Here is an 18,389-nt window from a genome sequence, read left to right as displayed (position 1 = left end):
AGGTGTGCAGGCTGGAGGTTGGGGTGGGGAGCGGTTGGTGACAGCTGTGACGTCACATCCACTTTCTGGTCACTCCATACTAACTGCAGGCGTTCAAAAGCTGCCCCCTCCTCGTCATATACCATAATATTACAGTATACCTACTACTAGTGACTACAGCGTCACATTACACGCTAGCTACGGCGTTCTCACGTAGCATGGATTTACGGGGGAGCTTCAGCATGGCAGTATATGAAAGCCACAGCGCGGTATGACGGGATAGCTACGTCTGGGCACTGGGGACTAGCCACAGCGCGGTATGACGGGATAGCTACGTCTGGGCACTAGGGACTAGCCACAGCGCGGTATGACTGGATAGCTACGTCTGGGCACTAGGGACTAGCCACAGCGCGGTATGACTGGATAGCTACGTCTGGGCACTAGGGACTAGCCACAGCGCGGTATGACTGGATAGCTACGTCTGGGCACTAGGGACTAGCCACAGCGTGGTATGACTGGATAGCTACGTCTGGGCACTAGGGACTAGCCACAGCGTGGTATGACTGGATAGCTACGTCTGGGCACTAGGGACTAGCCACAGCGCGGTATGACTGGATAGCTACGTCTGGGCACTAGGGACTAGCCACAGCGCGGTATGACTGGATAGCTACGTCTGGGCACTAGGGACTAGCCACAGCGTGGTATGACTGGATAGCTACGTCTGGGCACTAGGGACTAGCCACAGCGTGGTATGACTGGATAGCTACGTCTGGGCACTGGGGACTAGCCACAGCGTGGTATGACTGGATAGCTACGTCTGGGCACTGGGGACTAGCCACAGCGTGGTATGACTGGATAGCTACGTCTGGGCACTAGGGACTAGCCAACTTGGCAATCACACCATGTTGTGTTGACAGCTGTAGCAGTCACAACATTACAGCAACACTACAGCATGTAATTAAAGGTAGAGTCTCGGTGATTGTCTGATGCTTGTAATCAAACTCACTGATTACAGTTGATTGCTGGCTCCTGGAGAGGCTGGCAGTAGGCATAGCCAAGACAGCCGTAGGCAGGACTGCAAGGTCAGGAAATCTGCGAGTTGTTTTTTTTCATAAGTCTTTTTCATAAGTACATACATTTATGTGATGATAATAATGATGTAAGGTTTGGGGGACAAACAAGGGAGGTCAGTCACTGGACGGAGGGACAGAACAGAGTACACGAGGGGACAGACACGTGACTGTTCGTGACAGACTCCACACACTGGGTGCTCCGTGCTGGTCACAGGAGCAGAGATGTTCACTGGCCTCATTACCTGTGTAGACTGTGATGACTCAGAGGACGGAGTGCCAGGCAGGCTGTGAGTGTAGGACTGAGCAGTGAACTCTGACCCTGTAGCCTGACCTGAGGTAGGTGGCTGCTGTAAGTGGAGGATTCTGTAGGGCCTGTCGGTGGTGGTAGAAATATCGCAATGGTCTGTGGAGGGAAAGGTCGGGTCTTTATCCCCTGTAGCTAAGTGCTGGGCGCATACCCTTCAGGGCGTTGTTTTGTTGTTACACCAAACAGTGCGGCAGGCCTGCTGGGAGGATGCTGTCACACCCAGACACTCGTACCTTTGTACCTCCCCGTGACCTGACCCGGGTACAGACTACAGACGAGGCGCACACCTGGCCACCACCTGTACTTGTTACTTACGTGCTCTTGCCGTACTTACACCTGGCCTTGTATTCCGGGTGTACCCGTGGTGTACCCGTGATATAGTATTGTTATCATTGTATAGTACACACCGGATGTATTTATAGTCGGCAGTGGCAGCGTGTCGTCGTGTTGTCCTACATAAAGTGTACATACAGTGCACATACAGTGTACATAAAATACATACAGTGTACAGACAGTGTACATACAGTGCACATGCAGTGCACATACAGTGTACATAAAATACATACAGTGTACAGACAGTGTATATACAGTGCATACAGTGTACATACAGTGCACATACAGTGTACATAAAATACATACAGTGTACATACAGTACATACAGTGTACATACAGTGCACATACAGTGTACATAAAATACATACAGTGTACAGACAGTGTACATACAGTACATACAGTGTACATACAAAATACATACAGTGCACATACAGTACATACAGTGTACATACAGTGCACATAAAATACATACAGTGCACATACAGTGTACATAAAATACAGTGTACAGACAGTGTACATACAGTGCACATAGTGTACATACAGTGTACATAAAATACATACAATGTACAGACAGTGTACATAAAATACATACAGTGTACATACAGTACATACAGTGCACATATAAAATACATACAGTGTACATACAGTACATACAGTGCACATACAGTGTACATAAAATACATACAGTGTACAGACAGTGTACATACAGTACATACAGTGTACAGACAGTGCCAGTGTTTACCTTGTCGGTGTAAACAGTCTGTAGTGTGTCTTGTCGTTTCACTGCAGCAATTGGTGACAGTTGCTTTTGCTGGCTTATCTCTGTTCACACACGTGTGTTGTTGTTGTTTTTGTTTAGTGTTTACAGCAGGTTAGGGCGGGGCAGCAGTAGAAGTGTAAATAATGAGGTGACAACCATCGTGTGACACCTTCGAGCATTGACATGATAGACGATGATCAAGGTAGACACCAGTCTAGTGCACCAGTGCCGAGTGCTCCTACTCTCATGGAGATGTTGCTAGGCCTGGTGTGGTCACGTGACGGTTGTAGCTCAGGGGCTGACAGGAGGTTGGCTACCCCCCCCAGCGCCGTGCACGTCTCCTCCCACTTGAAACCTCGGGGCTGTGTGAGGGCCGCGCGACACAAGGGTAATCGCGGTGCAGCCTGGGAGGTGCACACCTAAGTAACAGCAGAGTGGAGGGGGGGGCTGCCGGAAGGGAGGGGTGTACGAGTGACAGCGCCTCCTCTTGTGTTGTGAGGATACTCATCGCCGTCAGGTTGGTGGGTGGGGGCTGTGGTGACGCTGTAGCCCTCCTTCCTCCTCCCCTCCTGGCCCACCACGTGACCTGGTGTGTAGCGAGCAAGCGTCAGGTTGTCGTGGTGGTAGCTTGGCGGGTCACGCTCCTGTCGCTTCCTCCCCCATTGTCAACCTGTTGACACGGTTTGAGGGCGCACATGCTGGTGGGCAGTGGAGCGTGACCAGCAGGTACCACAGCACCTTGCTCCTCTCTGTGGGTACTTCAAGGTCGCTGTCCTTGCTTGACCTCGGTGGTCCCGGTTCCCCTGTTTCCCGACCCCTCATTGAGGTCAGGGTCGCGTGCCTGGAGGTTGATTGCAACACGTGACCTGCAGTCACTTCCTGCTTGCTAGTGAGCAGCGACTGACTAGCTGACTGGCTTGCTCCTCACTGTCATCTACCAGTCGTCTAGTGTGTGGTGTAGAACCAGGTGTAAAGCCTGGTGTAGAGCCTGGTGTAGAGCCTGGTGTAGAGCCAAGTGTAGAGCCTGGTGTAGAACCAGGTGTAGAGCCTGGTGTAGAACCAGGTGTAAAGCCTGGTGTAGAGCCAGTAATTAATGACATCCAGGTCTGTGCCACGGTGACAACTGCCAGCGTCGCCTTCTTTCCCACGTGCAGCCTAGTGTTAACTCCAGGGTCAGGGTCCACCCGAGTGTCAAGTGGGAAAGGGTGGGGACCATGATAGTCACGCGGCAAAATACCTTCTCTCACTCTTTTTCAGCCCCCCACTCTCTCTACAAGTGGAGGAGTTGACGGGGAGGGGCAGATGCATGTGGACCTCGTCTAACGGGGGCGAGACGGCGGGTGGGGAGTAAGATGGAGGTGGGTGAGGCAGGTGCAAGCACTAACACCTTGAGCGGAACAGTTACTGGACACCTCCACCCCTCCAAGCTCTGTTTCCTCAGTCATCGCCTTCAGTGTTGGTTGAGGTGAGCTGGGTGGCTGTAAGTCCGGTCAGTCAGGTCAGCGACTGCAGCTGGTGTTCAATTGACCTCAAGATGGCGGACCTCACTGCTTCATCGCTTGGCACTTGACCACTTGACCGGCTCCTAAGCTTGTGAGTGGACAGGTGAGAGTCAGTGAGGGGCAGTGAGTAAGTCAAGTGTAATGATCATCTCCCAAACCCATTAAGGCTAAAAGTGTGTTGCTACAAAACCCACTGGTGGGCTGGTGACAGGCGACAGCGCGTGACACCCAGTAGCTGTCGGCGGCCAAGGAAATGCCTGACGGTGTGCTGATAAGGCTATCTGTGTCGCTGGCCTGCATTCAACTGCACACCCTTCATCGCCGTCTTATCCAATCAAAGCGGATGACAAGTGTGATCAGTGGGTCAGCAGGAAGAGGCGGGTAGACGTCGTGCAGACTTTGGTGTAGAAGGTCGGGTAGAAGACTGGGTGCTGCTACACAAGCGGAAGTCAACAAAGGGCGAAGGCAACTACAGGACTGACTACAGTTACACCTGAGCTTACCTGCGCTTGGCAAAGGTACGTGGGGCATGACATGATATTCCTTTGGCACTCAGGCCGGCGGAACCCACCCGATACTGCACTGGCTCCGGGTATGCTGGCAGTGAAACAGCGTGACAGGTGCAACGTGACCTATAGCAGCCATACTGGGGTAGACTAGGGCTCGCCACCAACAGTCGGGTGTCGACACGGGTGTAGGAGGCCGACAGGCACTTATGTAATTCAGGATAATAGGTTTGTTAACTGTAACACTGCGGGTGCCTTGGGTGTCGGGTGGTAACATATGGGTACACACACTGTTACACACACTGTTACAGTGTCACGAGGCTAAGTGACGTGTAACCTGTGTGACGATTGTTGTCATGTCATACATAGCATATCTGTGACTTGTATCAGCCGTGTACTCACAAGTACAAGTGCCTTCAGCAGGCTGTGCTGGTCAGTACCCGGTGTACTTGTCACCTGTGGGCAGTGGGGTGGACTTGCTGTACCTTGGGCGCCGCTCTGTTGGCAAGTGTGTTTGTGTGCGTGCGCGCCTTGAGGTGGCCATGACAGCTGCTTGCTGTTTCCTGTGTGCGCAATGATACACGCAATCTGCGCGCCAAGCCTGCAGTGGGTGGGTGGAGGGGTGGGTAGACGGGTGGGTGGAGGGGGAAGGGCGAGGAGGAGAAGAAAGAGGTCGCCTTTGAGCTGTGCAGCGAGTAGGAAAAGCTGCGTGTTATCAGTGGTGTCACAGAGTGTCACATATCCTGCCTGATACTCCACACAGCCGTCGTCAGGGGCCCGCTCCCTTCTGTCACAGTCCTGTGGGGTGGGGGCTGTCTACGTCACCATGTGCAGGGTGGGGGGTGTCGAGGGTAGAGGCTTGGTCTGCCAGCTTCCTTGTGCAGCTTTCCGCCTGACACAAGTCCTCAGTGCATGCCTAGCATTCCCCTCTTCCCCTTGCCCCGCCCCGCCCAAGGAACTGAGATCAGACGTTAGTTGGGGAACGCCATGTCCCCAACATCTGTGGGGAATTTTCTGTGGGGAATCATTTCGGGAATTTTCTCTCATACCCAACGAGGAAGACTGTGGATGCTGCGTGACCCTGCGCGTAGGTGTGGGTGCTTGCTAGACCACTGCAAGTTGTCGGGTGGGGATGGCGGATTAATGATGCTAGGTAAATATATAAACTTGTCTAGCGCATGATCCCTGCCTTAGGGCCAGCTTATGGGGCTTCACACACAAACAACATAACATGTAAACATGTCTACACAAGGCCCTGTGAGAGGAAAGAGATGTAGGCAGAAGTTGCTCGCTGAAAGTTGTGTACAGACGCTCCTGTCCACCACACAACGGATCCCAGAGGTAGAAGTCGTGTTTGTGTGACACCTAGGGTAGCCTGCGTACACCTGATTGAAACACCTTGATGACGTCACAAGCCGTGTAAATCCACCGAAATAAGACTTTAACGACGTTCAACGGTTGCTTTCACCCTGGGGTGGATGTAGACGTTCTATGGAAATGGCCGTTACAGCCGTGGGGCTGTCTGTGATGGGGATGAAGGAGAGCGAGCAAAGTAGACTTTAGAGAAGTGATGGGTCAGTCTGTGTGAGACCACGTGTGTGTCGTGTGTGTGTGTGAGACCACGTGTGTGTGTGTGTGTGTGTGTGTGTGTGTGTGTGAGAGACCACGTGTGTGTGTGTCTGTGTGTGTGTGTGACTACGTGTGTGTCTGTGTGTGTGACTACGTGTGTGTGTGTGGGCTGTGGGTGTCAGAGCTTGGTGTTGTGTGTGACGAGAGGAATGTTAATCTCCTCACACCTGAGTAACCCTGACAGCCTTGAGCTGCTGTTATTGTCAGAAGTCACGCTGCAGCTGGCTACATGGTGCAGCGGTCACAGCTGGTCTGTCAGCCCTTCATTAGTAACATCTTCCTCCACACGCCACCCAGTGGCCACAGGTCTCCGCACTGTAGTCATGAGGTAGCCGCCACTCGGGTGCAGCAGAGACACTTACCTGCTACATGTCACTACAGCACTTGGTACTTGACTGTGTTTAACTGGCAGCACTTCTGTGTTAGCACTTGGTACTAGCCTGTGTTAGACTAACATCACTTGGTACTTGCCTGTATTAGACTAACAGCACTTGGTATTGTGTGTGCAGACCGCGTGACAACCAGCGGCAACATCCCAGCCAGCCCTGAGACCTGCAGTTTCCACCCGCCACCTGACGCCTTCATCACCTGCCTGTCGTCTGCTGCAGCACTTAGCGCCGCATCCCTCACACCGCTTGACCACCGGTCACCACACCACGAGTGCACAGCTGCCTGTCGCCTGCAAGGTTGATGGTCGACTGTTGATGTAGACAAGTGTTTGGCCCACAATCCCTGTGGAAGGATCTCTTTTTGTGCAACCTTGCCACTCGACCCATCATCGTCAGTTTTTATTTCGAAGGACTTTTTTAAGAACGCCTTTTAAAAGTGGACTTGTCACTTTAAGGTTCATGGATTTTAAGCGGTGAAGGTTTTTTTCTTCAGAGGACAAAAAAAGGCAAAAGCCACATTTGCTGGAAAAACGAGGTTTGAAGTCATTGTTTCTTGGGAGGATCCAGTGCAGACCTCTTGTCGTAGCTTCTCCCCAACCCCTTCTACCCATGATAGGTTGACCCATCACCCCCACATTATCTTTTCCTCCCCCTCACCCCTGTGACGGGCGCGCGTTGTTGTCAAGGCAACAAGAAGGAGTGTACATCTCGTCGCATGGTCGAGCCGTCGGTCTTCCAGTACCGAGTCGCCCCGTCGCCTCCCGAGCCTGTGATGGCCATGGTCAACCCCATCACACCCATGCTGAATCCCAACGCCAAGGACTCGCGCTGGCTGACGCTGGAGGTGTGTCGCGAGTATCAGCGCAACAAATGCACCCGCACGGAGAATGAGTGCAAGTTCGCCCACCCCCCGGCGCACGTGGAGGTGCAGAACGGCCGCGTCATCGCCTGCTTCGACTCCATCAAGGTAGGTGCCGGCCAGGTGTCGCTGTCGTGTAGCGGAGCGTGTGATAATGGCGTCAGTCTATGCTCACGTGCGTGTTGCGTCACTCGCCCCACTGTGTCCATTCAAGTGTAGCGAGTGTCGCCTGTCTCTTCAGTTCGTAGCACCGAGCTTTTGTATCCTCGCCAGTCCTCCTGTAGCTGCTGTCCCCCGTGTCCTGCTACCGTTACTCCCCTGGTGTCCCCTGTCTCCGTGTGTGTACGACTCGTGAACTCCTCTCTAGTCTTGTGTTCAGGGTATGTGTGTGTATATATACTATTGCCAGGGGTATCACGGGTAGGGTTTAGTAATATAGGGCTGATCCGCTGCGCTTGAGTGGTCGGCCAGCGCGCACCCGGAATTCTGATACAACAACAGCAAACATGTGAATCGCTCTCCTTGATGCTTGACATAAACATGTAGTGACGAGAAGGACGGAGGTCAGCTGGGAGGAGTAGGTCAGTGAGTGTTATGTGTAATTGTTGTAGTGTAATTAATAAACTCGTGTTGTGGGCTGTGAGTTGTGGTCTTGTGTTATCTACACCTATCTTCTCGTCGTTATCTCTCTGCTCTCTAATGTAAGCAGGGCACGTGGCTCCCGGTGTATCGGGTAAAAAGGAGAGACTGCTTATGTCGGGTAGCGAGATACCCAGCTGCACTCTTTTCTTATTCTCTCCATCGAGTGGTCGGGTGGCGCAACGGTTAGCGTCTGTCACCAGTACAGTGAGGGCTGGCTGTCCTGGGTTCAGCTCTCGTCTCGGACACGCTGTGTTTTCTATACAGGTGCCGTCTGTTTACAGGGCTGCCTTCCCCTGATATAGTCTTAGTTGCTGACTCGGTGTAAAACACACCCTGCCGACCTCCACGTTACACATCTTCAGTGCATCTGACGTGACCTGTGGCATCAGTCACGAGACTTGCGCACCTGACGTGACCTGTGGCATCAGTCACCCACCACATTTGACGGAATCAGTGGCATCAGACACAAAACTTATTGCATCTGACGTGATCTGCAGCATCAGCTCTGTGGGTCCTTACTGTAAGAGGATTGCTTACAGGTGCATGCAGGGTCTGATGGGAAGACGTGGGTAATGATAGAAATGTCCATCACCACTCCTCCCAACATCCGGGCATCCAGCACCCGTAGTTGAGCGTGCGCGGCGCTTTGTGAGGGTATGACAAGGGTGGCAGAGGGTTGTGACGAGCGAATGGCGGGCTGGCAGTGGGGAGGGACGAACCACGCCCACTAATCACAGGGTCAGGACCTGCTAAGTAAGTAGACAAGACTCCCACGCTGGCTGATGGAAGTGCGACTGACTGCCCCAGTACCCTGCCCCTCTACCCACTGCTTGCTGCCAGCCGCCACTGATGCCCACGACTTCATCGTCCACTAATACTCACTGCTGATGCTGGCTACTAATGCCCACTAATGCTCATTACTAATGCTCATTACTAATACTCACCACTAATACTCACCACTAATGCCCGGTACTAATGCCCTGTACTTAGGGGCCAAGCCGGGGCGCGTGCATTGTGACGTGCTGATCTTGTCTTCGATTATCGATCATCCCCGTGGCGCGCGTGCCGACGATAAGAGCGCCAGCTTCCATACACCTGCACGTCTGGCACCACACAGGGGTGGGGAGGGAGGGAGAGGGAGGAGACAGAGGGGGGATGTCGGGACAGGTCGCTGGCCTGGGGCTTCAAAGGCAAGGATGTAGTGAGTTTGTCCTCCCTCTGGCTCCTACCCCTGAGTGACCAGCTGTCCCCCACAGACACGTGCTGACGTGCATCCCCCCCCCCTGTGTGTGATTCTCTCGCTACCCTCCCCTCTCTCTCCTCCCCCACCCTAGCCGGTGTTAACCACAAGATGTAACCTGCCCTTTACCTCCGACAAGTGGCTTGGTGCTGTAGGCAGTGTCTGCACGAGCAAAGGGAGGATGTTGTGTCGGGTACACAGCCGCCAGCAGCCTGCCCTGTGGGTGTTGCACAAGCCCTGGGGGTAGGCGGCAACAGGTGCAGGAGGTGGACTGCGGCGTCTGGTGCGGAGCGACTGGGGAAAGGTCAAGCCAGGACGACCTGGCCGTCGGGTCGTTGACCCAGTGTGAACGCTGTCCACACGTGGGGTGGCCCGGTGGCGCAGCGGTTAGCGCCTGTCCCCAGTGCAGTGAGGGTTGGCTGTCCTGGGTTCAGCTCTCGTCTCGGGCCTTTGTTCTTTGTCTGCGCGTGCAGTTCCTCGCCGTGATATAGACTTAGTCGCTGACTGGGTGTACACCATCTCTGGTCCCTCACACACACACAGTCCACCCTGCACATGCAGCCGTTGGGTTGTGGAGCGCGTGTGACGTGTGTGTAGCGCGTGTGACGTGTGTGTGAGAGAGAGACAGCGCCCATCTGTAGCTGACCTGTGTCGTGTCCCTTGTGGAGCTGGCCACCCTGAAATCACAAGTTCGGGGTGTGCATGCAACAGGACGGCCATTGTGTAGCAGTTCTTGTGATTCAATGAGGCCAGCCAGCCCGCCAGCCACACAGCCTGTGGTGTGCTTACAGCATGCGTACCCTGCACATCTGCAGCCGCAGACTCCAGCATCGCTGCACCGTTTCCTTTCTGTCTTCAGACCTCCCCCACTGCCACCCTCCCCTTCCATCCCCGAGACGCTCGGCATGCCGGGAAGCTGGTAGGATGGAAGGTGGCTGCAGGCTTCCTGATGTCGGCATTTCCGCGCCGTCACGCCACGTGTCACGATGTGTCACGCACTGAGAGTCAGGACAACTACGGGTAGGGCGGGTTACTGCATCCACCGTCCATTGTCAAGCAGTGGCGAGGGGTGCATGGCAGCGATCAACACGTGGCACTGACGACGACACGTCATGTACCGTTGTTTGTCAGTCTTGACACTGTCAGGCAGTGACGTGTGCACGTGTAGCGTGACATAGGGCTAGGGCTACATCTGTACACGTGTAGCATAGTGACATAGGGCTACATCTGTACACGTGTAGCATAGTGACATAGGGCTACATCTGTACACGTGTAGCATAGTAACATAGGGCTAGCGCTACATCTGTTCACGTGTAGTAGAGTAACATAGGGCTACACCTGTACACGTGTGGCCGCGATGCCACCCGACTTTGAGTTGTAAATAAACAACGGTCAGCAGCTAACCCTAAACAGGACTGGTGGGCTAGTCACACCACCCTCGCTCTTACTACACACAGCTTTTGGGGTACCTTGACGCTTACTAGGGTACATACAGGCTGCTAGGGTACCTTGACATGTTACCTTGGGTATATACAGGCTGCTAGGGTACCTTGACGTTTACTAGGTGTACATACAGGCTGCTAGGGTACCTTGACATGTTACCTTGGGTGTATACAGGCTGCTAGGGTACCTTGATGCTAGGGTGCATACAGGCTGCTAGGGTACATGTTTACTAGTTACCTTGACATGTTTACCAGGGTGCCTACAGGCTGCTAGGGTACATGTTTACCAGTTACCTTGACATGTTGGGTGCCTACAGGCTCTAGGGTGCATGTAGAGTGCCTACAGGCTGCTAGGGTGCATGTAGGCTAGAGGTAGCCGAGCAAGATACCCTGGAGGCAGGACACGCTGTGGCTGAGGTTCAACAAACCCCGGGTGTGGGTTGCCGGCAGATGTCCTCAGCAAGGCGACGGTTACGCGCCACTTGCAGCAGATGAATGCACGCCATTGGGGTGTGCCCGCCAGGCTGTATACCCTGTTCCCCCCACTTTCCCTTTATTCCCTCCCTCAGCTTTCCTCCCTGATTGCCTCTCTGCCACTTGGCTACAGATCTTGGCCTCCATGTGGAGGCGAGGTCGCCAGGCGGCGTTGGTGTCTGTCAGGAGAATGAGACTTGAAGCTCGTCTGGCGGGCGGACCGCTTGGCATGTGCTGCAGCACACAGGAGAAATGGCTTCCGCACTGCCAGGAGCTGGGAATGTCCGGAATGCGGGTGTCGGTGCCGCCACCAGTCCATGCTGCGCCGCCTGGTGGCGAGAGGGAGATGTAGATGTAGATGTAGCCTGTACTTGGCCACGTGCATGGCGCGCGACATCCCGCGGACAGTGACTGTCTGTCGTGTGTCTTCATTGCTGGTCTCTCATGTCACACTGTCATGTCATGTTGTGTCATGTCTTCTGTCTTCATGTCACGTCTTGCTGTCTTCATGTATGTCTTGCTGTCACGTGCTGCTGTGCTTTCCTGATGTGTATTGGTGTGTGCAGTACACATAAAGCAGGTATCTCTGGTCTCGTGTGCGGCTTGTATATCTAATGCTATGTACCTGTTGTATATCTGTAATGTTATGTACCTGTTGTATATCTGTACATGGCACTTGCCACTAAACGTCACCTCCAGTATGTCCGCTCTGACTGACTGACGTTAATGGAGCCACAGCCTGTCCTCAACCCTCAGACGACACAGTGGGTGGTGGTGGTGGTGGTGGTGGGTGGTGTGATGGTGGTGGTGGTGGTGGGGTGGTGACGGCGGCTGCGCAGTATAACTGTACTTTGTCCCGGGCTGTCAACTGACTTCCTGTGTGCCTACAGACCGCCTGCCAGCACAGGCCATGTGACATGTCACACTAAGGCTACATGTCATGCTGGTGTCAGCCTCCACACACACACGCTCTACTTGGGACTCCCGGGGTTCGTGTCCGCCCAAGCCACCTTCATTTTCTCTGAAAGTCGTCCACCGACCTGAGCGTCCCTTCCACTCACCCTCAACTCAACCCTCAGAACTCACAAGCTGTGCTACTCACTGCCAGTCCCCACACACACCCTCACGGACTCATTTCCAAACATCCATTAAAACACGCAACCAATGACAGAGATTCACCGTAAGCAGCCATTAGTAACCATGACAACTGTACACCAGCCCTGTGCTGCCTGTTGACTAGTCCACCGTCCCTGTCACGTTCCTCTACCCCTCAGCTTTGTTTATATTCTCATTGTCTCTGTTTACTGCATTTGTTTTACAGTTGAGTAGTGTTTGCGCTTTCTGTCCTGAGCTCGAGGGCTGGATGTCAACAGAATCGTGACTTTGTTTATTGTGTTACTCTGGTAAACATTGAGTTACTCTGTTACTCTGGTAAACATTGTGTTACTCTGTTACTCTGGTAAACATTGAGTTATCTGTTACTCTGATAAACATTGAGTTACTCTGTTACTCTGGTAAACATTGAGTTACTCTAGTAAATATTGTTACTCTGTTACTCTGGTAAACATTGAGTTACTCTGTTACTCTGGTAAACATTGAGTTTCTGTTACTCTGGTAAACAAAGCCTGGTTGACGCCATGTCTAGATGGTGGGGAGGAGGAGGGATGGCTCATTGCACGAGGGTCCCACAAGACTGACCTCAGCCCTTGCTGCCCCTGTGATCCCTGTGGCTGACCTGTGTGCCCCAGTCTCTAGTGGGGAGATTGAGGCGTCAGGCGCATGGCCCTCTGCTCCCCCGGGTACCTAGTCACGCCTGGCCACTCGGACGAGGTCGACACGGCCATGCTTGATGGGCGACAGCGTTTGATGATCTGGAGCCGCCCGACCCCTGTTGGAGGGCTTGACTGTTTGTCTGCCCTTGTCTGTGGGGAGGTGAAGCCTGAGAGAGGGAGACAACATCAGTTGCCATGGTGATGTGCAGGCGGATGGTGGATGCCGTGTGGAGGGTTCAGACATGGCCGCCGCCCCCATCTGGCTGTTTGTTTGGCGTGACGTTAAGCTGCGTCATGTGACGTGTGCCTTGGGGATCTGACGTCAAGCAATGACGACTACCTAACACTACGTCACAATGACGACTACCTGACTACCAACACGTCACAATGACGACGAGCTGACAAAGCAACACAAGTGATGTGCACACGTGACTTGCCGGCCGGCGGCGGTTGCAGCGTGGTCAGACCAGACGTATCGACCGGCCAGGCCAGCCAGCCAGACCTCCCCGACATGAGGTTTGTCTGCGCCACTGCCGGTCTCTACACATCCCGGGATGATGAGGCTTGTCTGGCAGGCCAGCTTGTGGGCAAGGACAAGTAGTCATTAGGGGTCGGCCATCCACAATGCAGACGTCTGCCGTCTTTGCCGTGCGTGCGCACGTGAGGGGGGATGGAGCATGCTGGGGGCATGCTGCTGCTGCTGCTGCTGATAGTGCTGATAGTGCTGATACTGCTGATACTGCTGGCCTTCATCCTGCGAGACAAGACGGTTACGTGGCGAGATATTTTCCTCTAACGTTTGTTAGTGTTGGCGGGTAGCGTGTTGAGGGTGGGGTGGGAAGTAGAGTATCACGCCAGGGGTGGGTGAGGACAGACAGCTTTCAGACATCACACCTCTTCACACCTCATCACACCTCATCACACCTGTGGTAGGACGGCTTCTTGTGTCACTTCTCCATGTGACCACACTGATGGACTGCACACAGTGAGTGAGTGTCCATGGTGGTAGACCTCTGACCTGTTCTTGTAAAGCGAGTTGTGTGTGTTTGGTGACAGATGTCTGTCACTGTACTCGTCTATCCAGACGCTCACCCCCCACTTCAACCTCTTGTCCCCCTCCACCCCCTCTGCTGACCTTCCTTCCTCGTTGTGGTGTTTTCTCACTTACATCGATCGCCATCAGAGCCTGTCGGCCTTTGCCCTTCCCATAATCCCTTGCGCGCCATCCTCATCACGCTGTCAGCAGCGCCGACAAGGGAGAGAAGCAAGAAAAGCACGCGCTGGTGGCAATCAGTGCCTGTGACGTGGCCAGTGCTGGCGGGATGACCGGCCTTTGGTGATGATTGTCTGGGGGGGGGGCTTGTTCTGACCCTCCACCCTCCACCCCCACACTGCTAGAGGGAGGGAGCGAGGGGGTGGGTGGGAATCAGCACATACAACGTGACACGCAGTTCGCTCCCCCTCCTGACTAGGGTCGGGCAACCCCCGGGGCTTGGAGGGCTTGCGACTAGCCCGCAGCTTTAAAAAAGACTAGTACCCCCTGTAATCCTCTCCCTCCCCTCCCCCTCACTCTCCCCCTCCTTCAGTCGTCAGCCGCAATATGGCGGTGTTGCCCCAGTCGGAGGCGGGTGCAGATCAATGAGCCCGGATGTCATTTGGCGCGCGGCGGGTAGGACCTCCTGGTGGTGCCTCCAAGTGGAGGAGGGTGCTGCCCACATGCAGCGAGATGAAGCGGCGGCCACCGCCAGCACCTCAGATCGTCAGCTATTGAGTAGACACACCGCCAGGACCCCAGATCGTCAGCCATTGAGTAGACACACCGCCAGCACCTCCGACCGTCAGCCATTGAGTAGACACACCGCCAGCACCTCCGACCGTCAGCCATTGAGTAGACACACCGCCACACGAGGGAGGAGTTTCTCAAAAACACTTTGTGACGTTTGCAGTCTTACAGCGATAACGAGGCTTGATAGCCGTGTATCCCCCTCTGCAGTAGTTATCGCCCGCGACTTCCAGTAGCGGCAACAGACTTTAATCGTCTGTCGTCTGCCGCACACAGACGCTAGGGCATGGGGCAGGAAAGGGGATGACCCGGTGATGAGGTCATGGGCGCATGCCTGTAACTGTTATCTTCCAGGTCATCTGCCTGACCTGGCTGACCCTTGCTGACCGGGGCTGAGCCTGTGTTTACAGCCAGCAGCCTGCAGTCCGGTGTTACCTGCAGTACAGTCCGACCTTGGTGGTGCAGTGGGTGTGCACACCAGGTCCTGCTCTCCCCCTACCCACCACCTACCTAGAGCAGGTGTGACGATGCCGGGTCATGACACTTTGCCGTAGTTATCTTATGCGCAGGCATAACACTTGATGCGTCACAACACTTGTGGTTGTTGCTGTCCTTGTCAGTGGTGGGTGTGTGCTTGTGATGGGAAGGGCTTGAAGGTTCTCCCCTTTGTTCAAGGCCATTGATGACACACACACACACGTGTATGACTGTCACCTTAGTGCTAGGGAGTGGCCTTCTGTCACTGGACATGCGACCCACTAGAGCCTGTTTGATGTCAGCGGCAACGAACCCAGCTGAGCTCACAAGGTACCCATGGTCATCTTCTTGATCCAACAAAGTAAGGTGTTGGGTCATGTCTGGTATCAAAGGACAGTCGTAAACTCAGACCTTTGGGATAGTAAGGCAAGGAGTCAGTTGTCACAAGTTACAAGTTCAGCAGTGGAACTCTCTTTCTTCTTCTTTTGTACCTCATCTTGATGTTGTTCAGGGTGTCTATCGTGACAGGTATGTGTGGGCTAGCATGACAGTTGCTTTAAGGTGAGAAGGTTTCAGTCACAATGTCCACCCAGCCCACTCAGCCAGCTCACCCCACCACTCACTGTTTAGGGATGGGTAAGAGTTCACCAAAGTGACCTGTAGCATTAAGTAGGCAGCGCAGTGAAGGTGGTGTAGCAGCTCTTTCTCTTAGTTACTCATTAACAGCTCTTGATATCTTGCTCACTATGTCCGACCCCACGCTGGCAAGCTTACAGTCATCAGCGCAGCACATGTTGTGTATTGCTGCTTATTGCAAGCACTCGTGTGTTTAATCATTATTCTGTCTCCGCACAGAAAACAGCATTGTGAACATTTAAATCACCCGTCATCTTCATTGAAGTACGAGCCTCAACTCTACCTTCCTTTATTCCATTTTGTGAATTGGCACGCTTTATACACAGAAGTGTTTTTGCATTCACACGCACAAGTTTTGGAAGGGAATTATTCATATATTCACACTTGCACAATACACAGATTATTTTATAATGGGACGAACAGCATGTGTGCATATTGGACACTGAACTGAGCTGTGAGCAAATAGTTTTTTATCTGTTGTGTTTTGTTTGTGACAGAATGTTTCTGACAATTTGTTGTACCTCAACTTGATGTCAGTATGTTGCCGGACACTTGTTTGCTGGTTTGTCTGTCTTCTCCCATCTTTATAAATGAAGTCAAAGTAAACTTGTTGAAAACAACTTACGCCAAGTAATAAACATAATAGACTGTTGTACTGTATGGTGTTATTCTGCAGAGAATATTGCTGTGATAAACTGTGTACTGTACCTGAGTATCTCACAAAAATGTGTAGGATGCATCACAGGTAGATATTGGATTCCAGGGGGAGTTCATTGCAAGAGAGAAATAAATTAGTTGCTTTTTTCTGAGCATTTGGAGTGAGGTCTGAAGGTGGGACCTTATCGCAAGAATGTTTTATTCTGTCATTCCAGAAAGTTTTTCTAGAGAACAGGAAATCTATTCTGGAAAGTGAATTATTTTTCCCATGGCAGAGGCCTGTTGCAAGATCTTTGGTTATGCCAATCACGCTGACAGAGTTTGAAGGCTATTTACATTGCAAATGGCTGTGCCAGACAGAGGCTTGTGCAAGGAGCTGTGCCCCAGTCGTGGGCGATAAGTCTTTAAGAGCTGCCAAACTGTGGGCCTGCGCAGCGTGAATATTCATGAAGAAGGAATGTTTATTCAATTTTTGTACCTCAGACAAATGGCATTTCCCCTCTCGCCTGATTCTTACAGGCAGGCTTGCCCCATGCTCCCCCGCCACCACCCCGGTCTGGTAGTGCCAGCCAGAGGTTGGCATAAGGCACAGACTGTCGTCAGCGGCTGCGCTGTAGCGAGCAGGGGAGTCAGGGAGTCGGCACCGGGGGTCAGAGTGACATGGTCTCAAGTGAGATGGATTGCAGGGGAATCTGTGATGGCTTCCTGGAGAATATTTTAGATAGCACTTGATTTCTTGGCAGACTAAATTGATCTGCTGCTACCCTTTTTCCTCAGGATATTTGGGAGTGAGTGAAAGAAGCAGCCTTAGCATGCACACTATTATTAAAGAGCAGAGTGCTTTTCATGCTAAATAGATATTAAAGTGGGCCACACTACCACAAAACCTGTCACATTATACTCAGGCATTACAGTACCCTGCACATAGAGCCTTGAAATTCATTAGTTGCATTTCTGTGCCATTTGTTGTATAGAGTTGTAATTTGTTGTAATTGATCATTACTTAACAAGAAACCTCAGTGAAGTAAGCTTTTGTTCATGACAGTTTGCAATAACTGACACAAAGACTGTGTGTTCATGTAGGATTGTGTGTGTTTCAGGTAGTTGTCAGAAGATGCTTGTGCAGTTTGATTTTGTGTCTTTGAGCTTTAGTCTCTACAGCAGCAGTCCATATGGATGTTTGTCATGTATTAGCAAATAACACACACAATGTATATATAGGTACTTCTGTATGAGAGTTCAGTCATTCAGAAAATAGTGTGTACTCTTTATGTTTTGGAGCATAGAAGGATGTGCTTTAGACAAGGTAGTATTTGTTTGCAGGGCAAGTGTCAGAGAAAGGACCCTCCCTGCAAATACCTTCACCCTCCTCAGCATCTGAGAGAACAGCTGCTGCAGAATGGCCGCAACAATCTTATCCTGAAGAGTCTGCAGTTGCAGGCACTTCACCACCCAGTGCTGCCCAGCATCATCCCCATGGTGAGTGCTTACCTCCCCACACCCACTGTGTGCATGCAGTCGACCTCTGACCTTTCTACTGTGTGGCCTGTTGTCTACAGTGTCTTCAGCAGCTTGACAGCGAAGGAAAGAGCAGTAATGTTGGAGTGTATTAGCATGCAGCACTGGAGCTGACCTCCAGTGGGCCTCTGCTTTAGACATCTCAGTCCTGTCAGAGAGGTTTGTGGGGAAGGGGGACATTTAATTTGCTGTCATTGCATGTCTGGCTTCTTTGCAGGGGTTCCAGTGAACTGCTTGTCATTGTGCTACAGTCATTTTCAATCTGCCTTTGTTGCCTTGAGAGAGGAGGCTGCAGTTGGCATGGCTGGCTTTGTCCAGTTTCCCCAGATTTTCCAGTTGTAATGTTTGCTAACTGCTTCCCCAGATTGTCCAGCCTTTGTTCTTGTTAATAGCTTCACTTCATTTTCCAGA

The 18,389-nt window shown here is 52.6% G+C and overlaps 1 protein-coding gene across 16 annotated transcripts in view; it reads left to right on the top strand.

Moving 5' to 3' along the window:
* Window positions 1–18,389, top strand: part of LOC112555864 (muscleblind-like protein 2a) — a 110,942-nt gene that overhangs the window by 65,289 nt on the left and 27,264 nt on the right. For 15 of the 16 annotated variants that reach the window (XM_025224414.1, XM_025224424.1, XM_025224422.1 and 12 more), the window contains 2 exons: window positions 6,599–7,445; window positions 17,784–17,939. In XM_025224414.1, the coding sequence (XP_025080199.1) occupies window positions 7,194–7,445; window positions 17,784–17,939 (408 nt within the window). In that variant the 5' untranslated portion in view covers window positions 6,599–7,193. Of the gene's footprint in view, window positions 1–4,110; window positions 4,473–6,598; window positions 7,446–17,783; window positions 17,940–18,389 lie in introns of those variants that run through there. The other variant, XM_025224419.1, reaches the window with a different exon arrangement.

This window comes from Pomacea canaliculata, linkage group LG14 (assembly GCF_003073045.1).
Source record: "Pomacea canaliculata isolate SZHN2017 linkage group LG14, ASM307304v1, whole genome shotgun sequence".
Lineage (NCBI taxonomy): Eukaryota > Metazoa > Mollusca > Gastropoda > Architaenioglossa > Ampullariidae > Pomacea > Pomacea canaliculata.
This window is presented reverse-complemented; position numbering and strand designations above follow the sequence as displayed.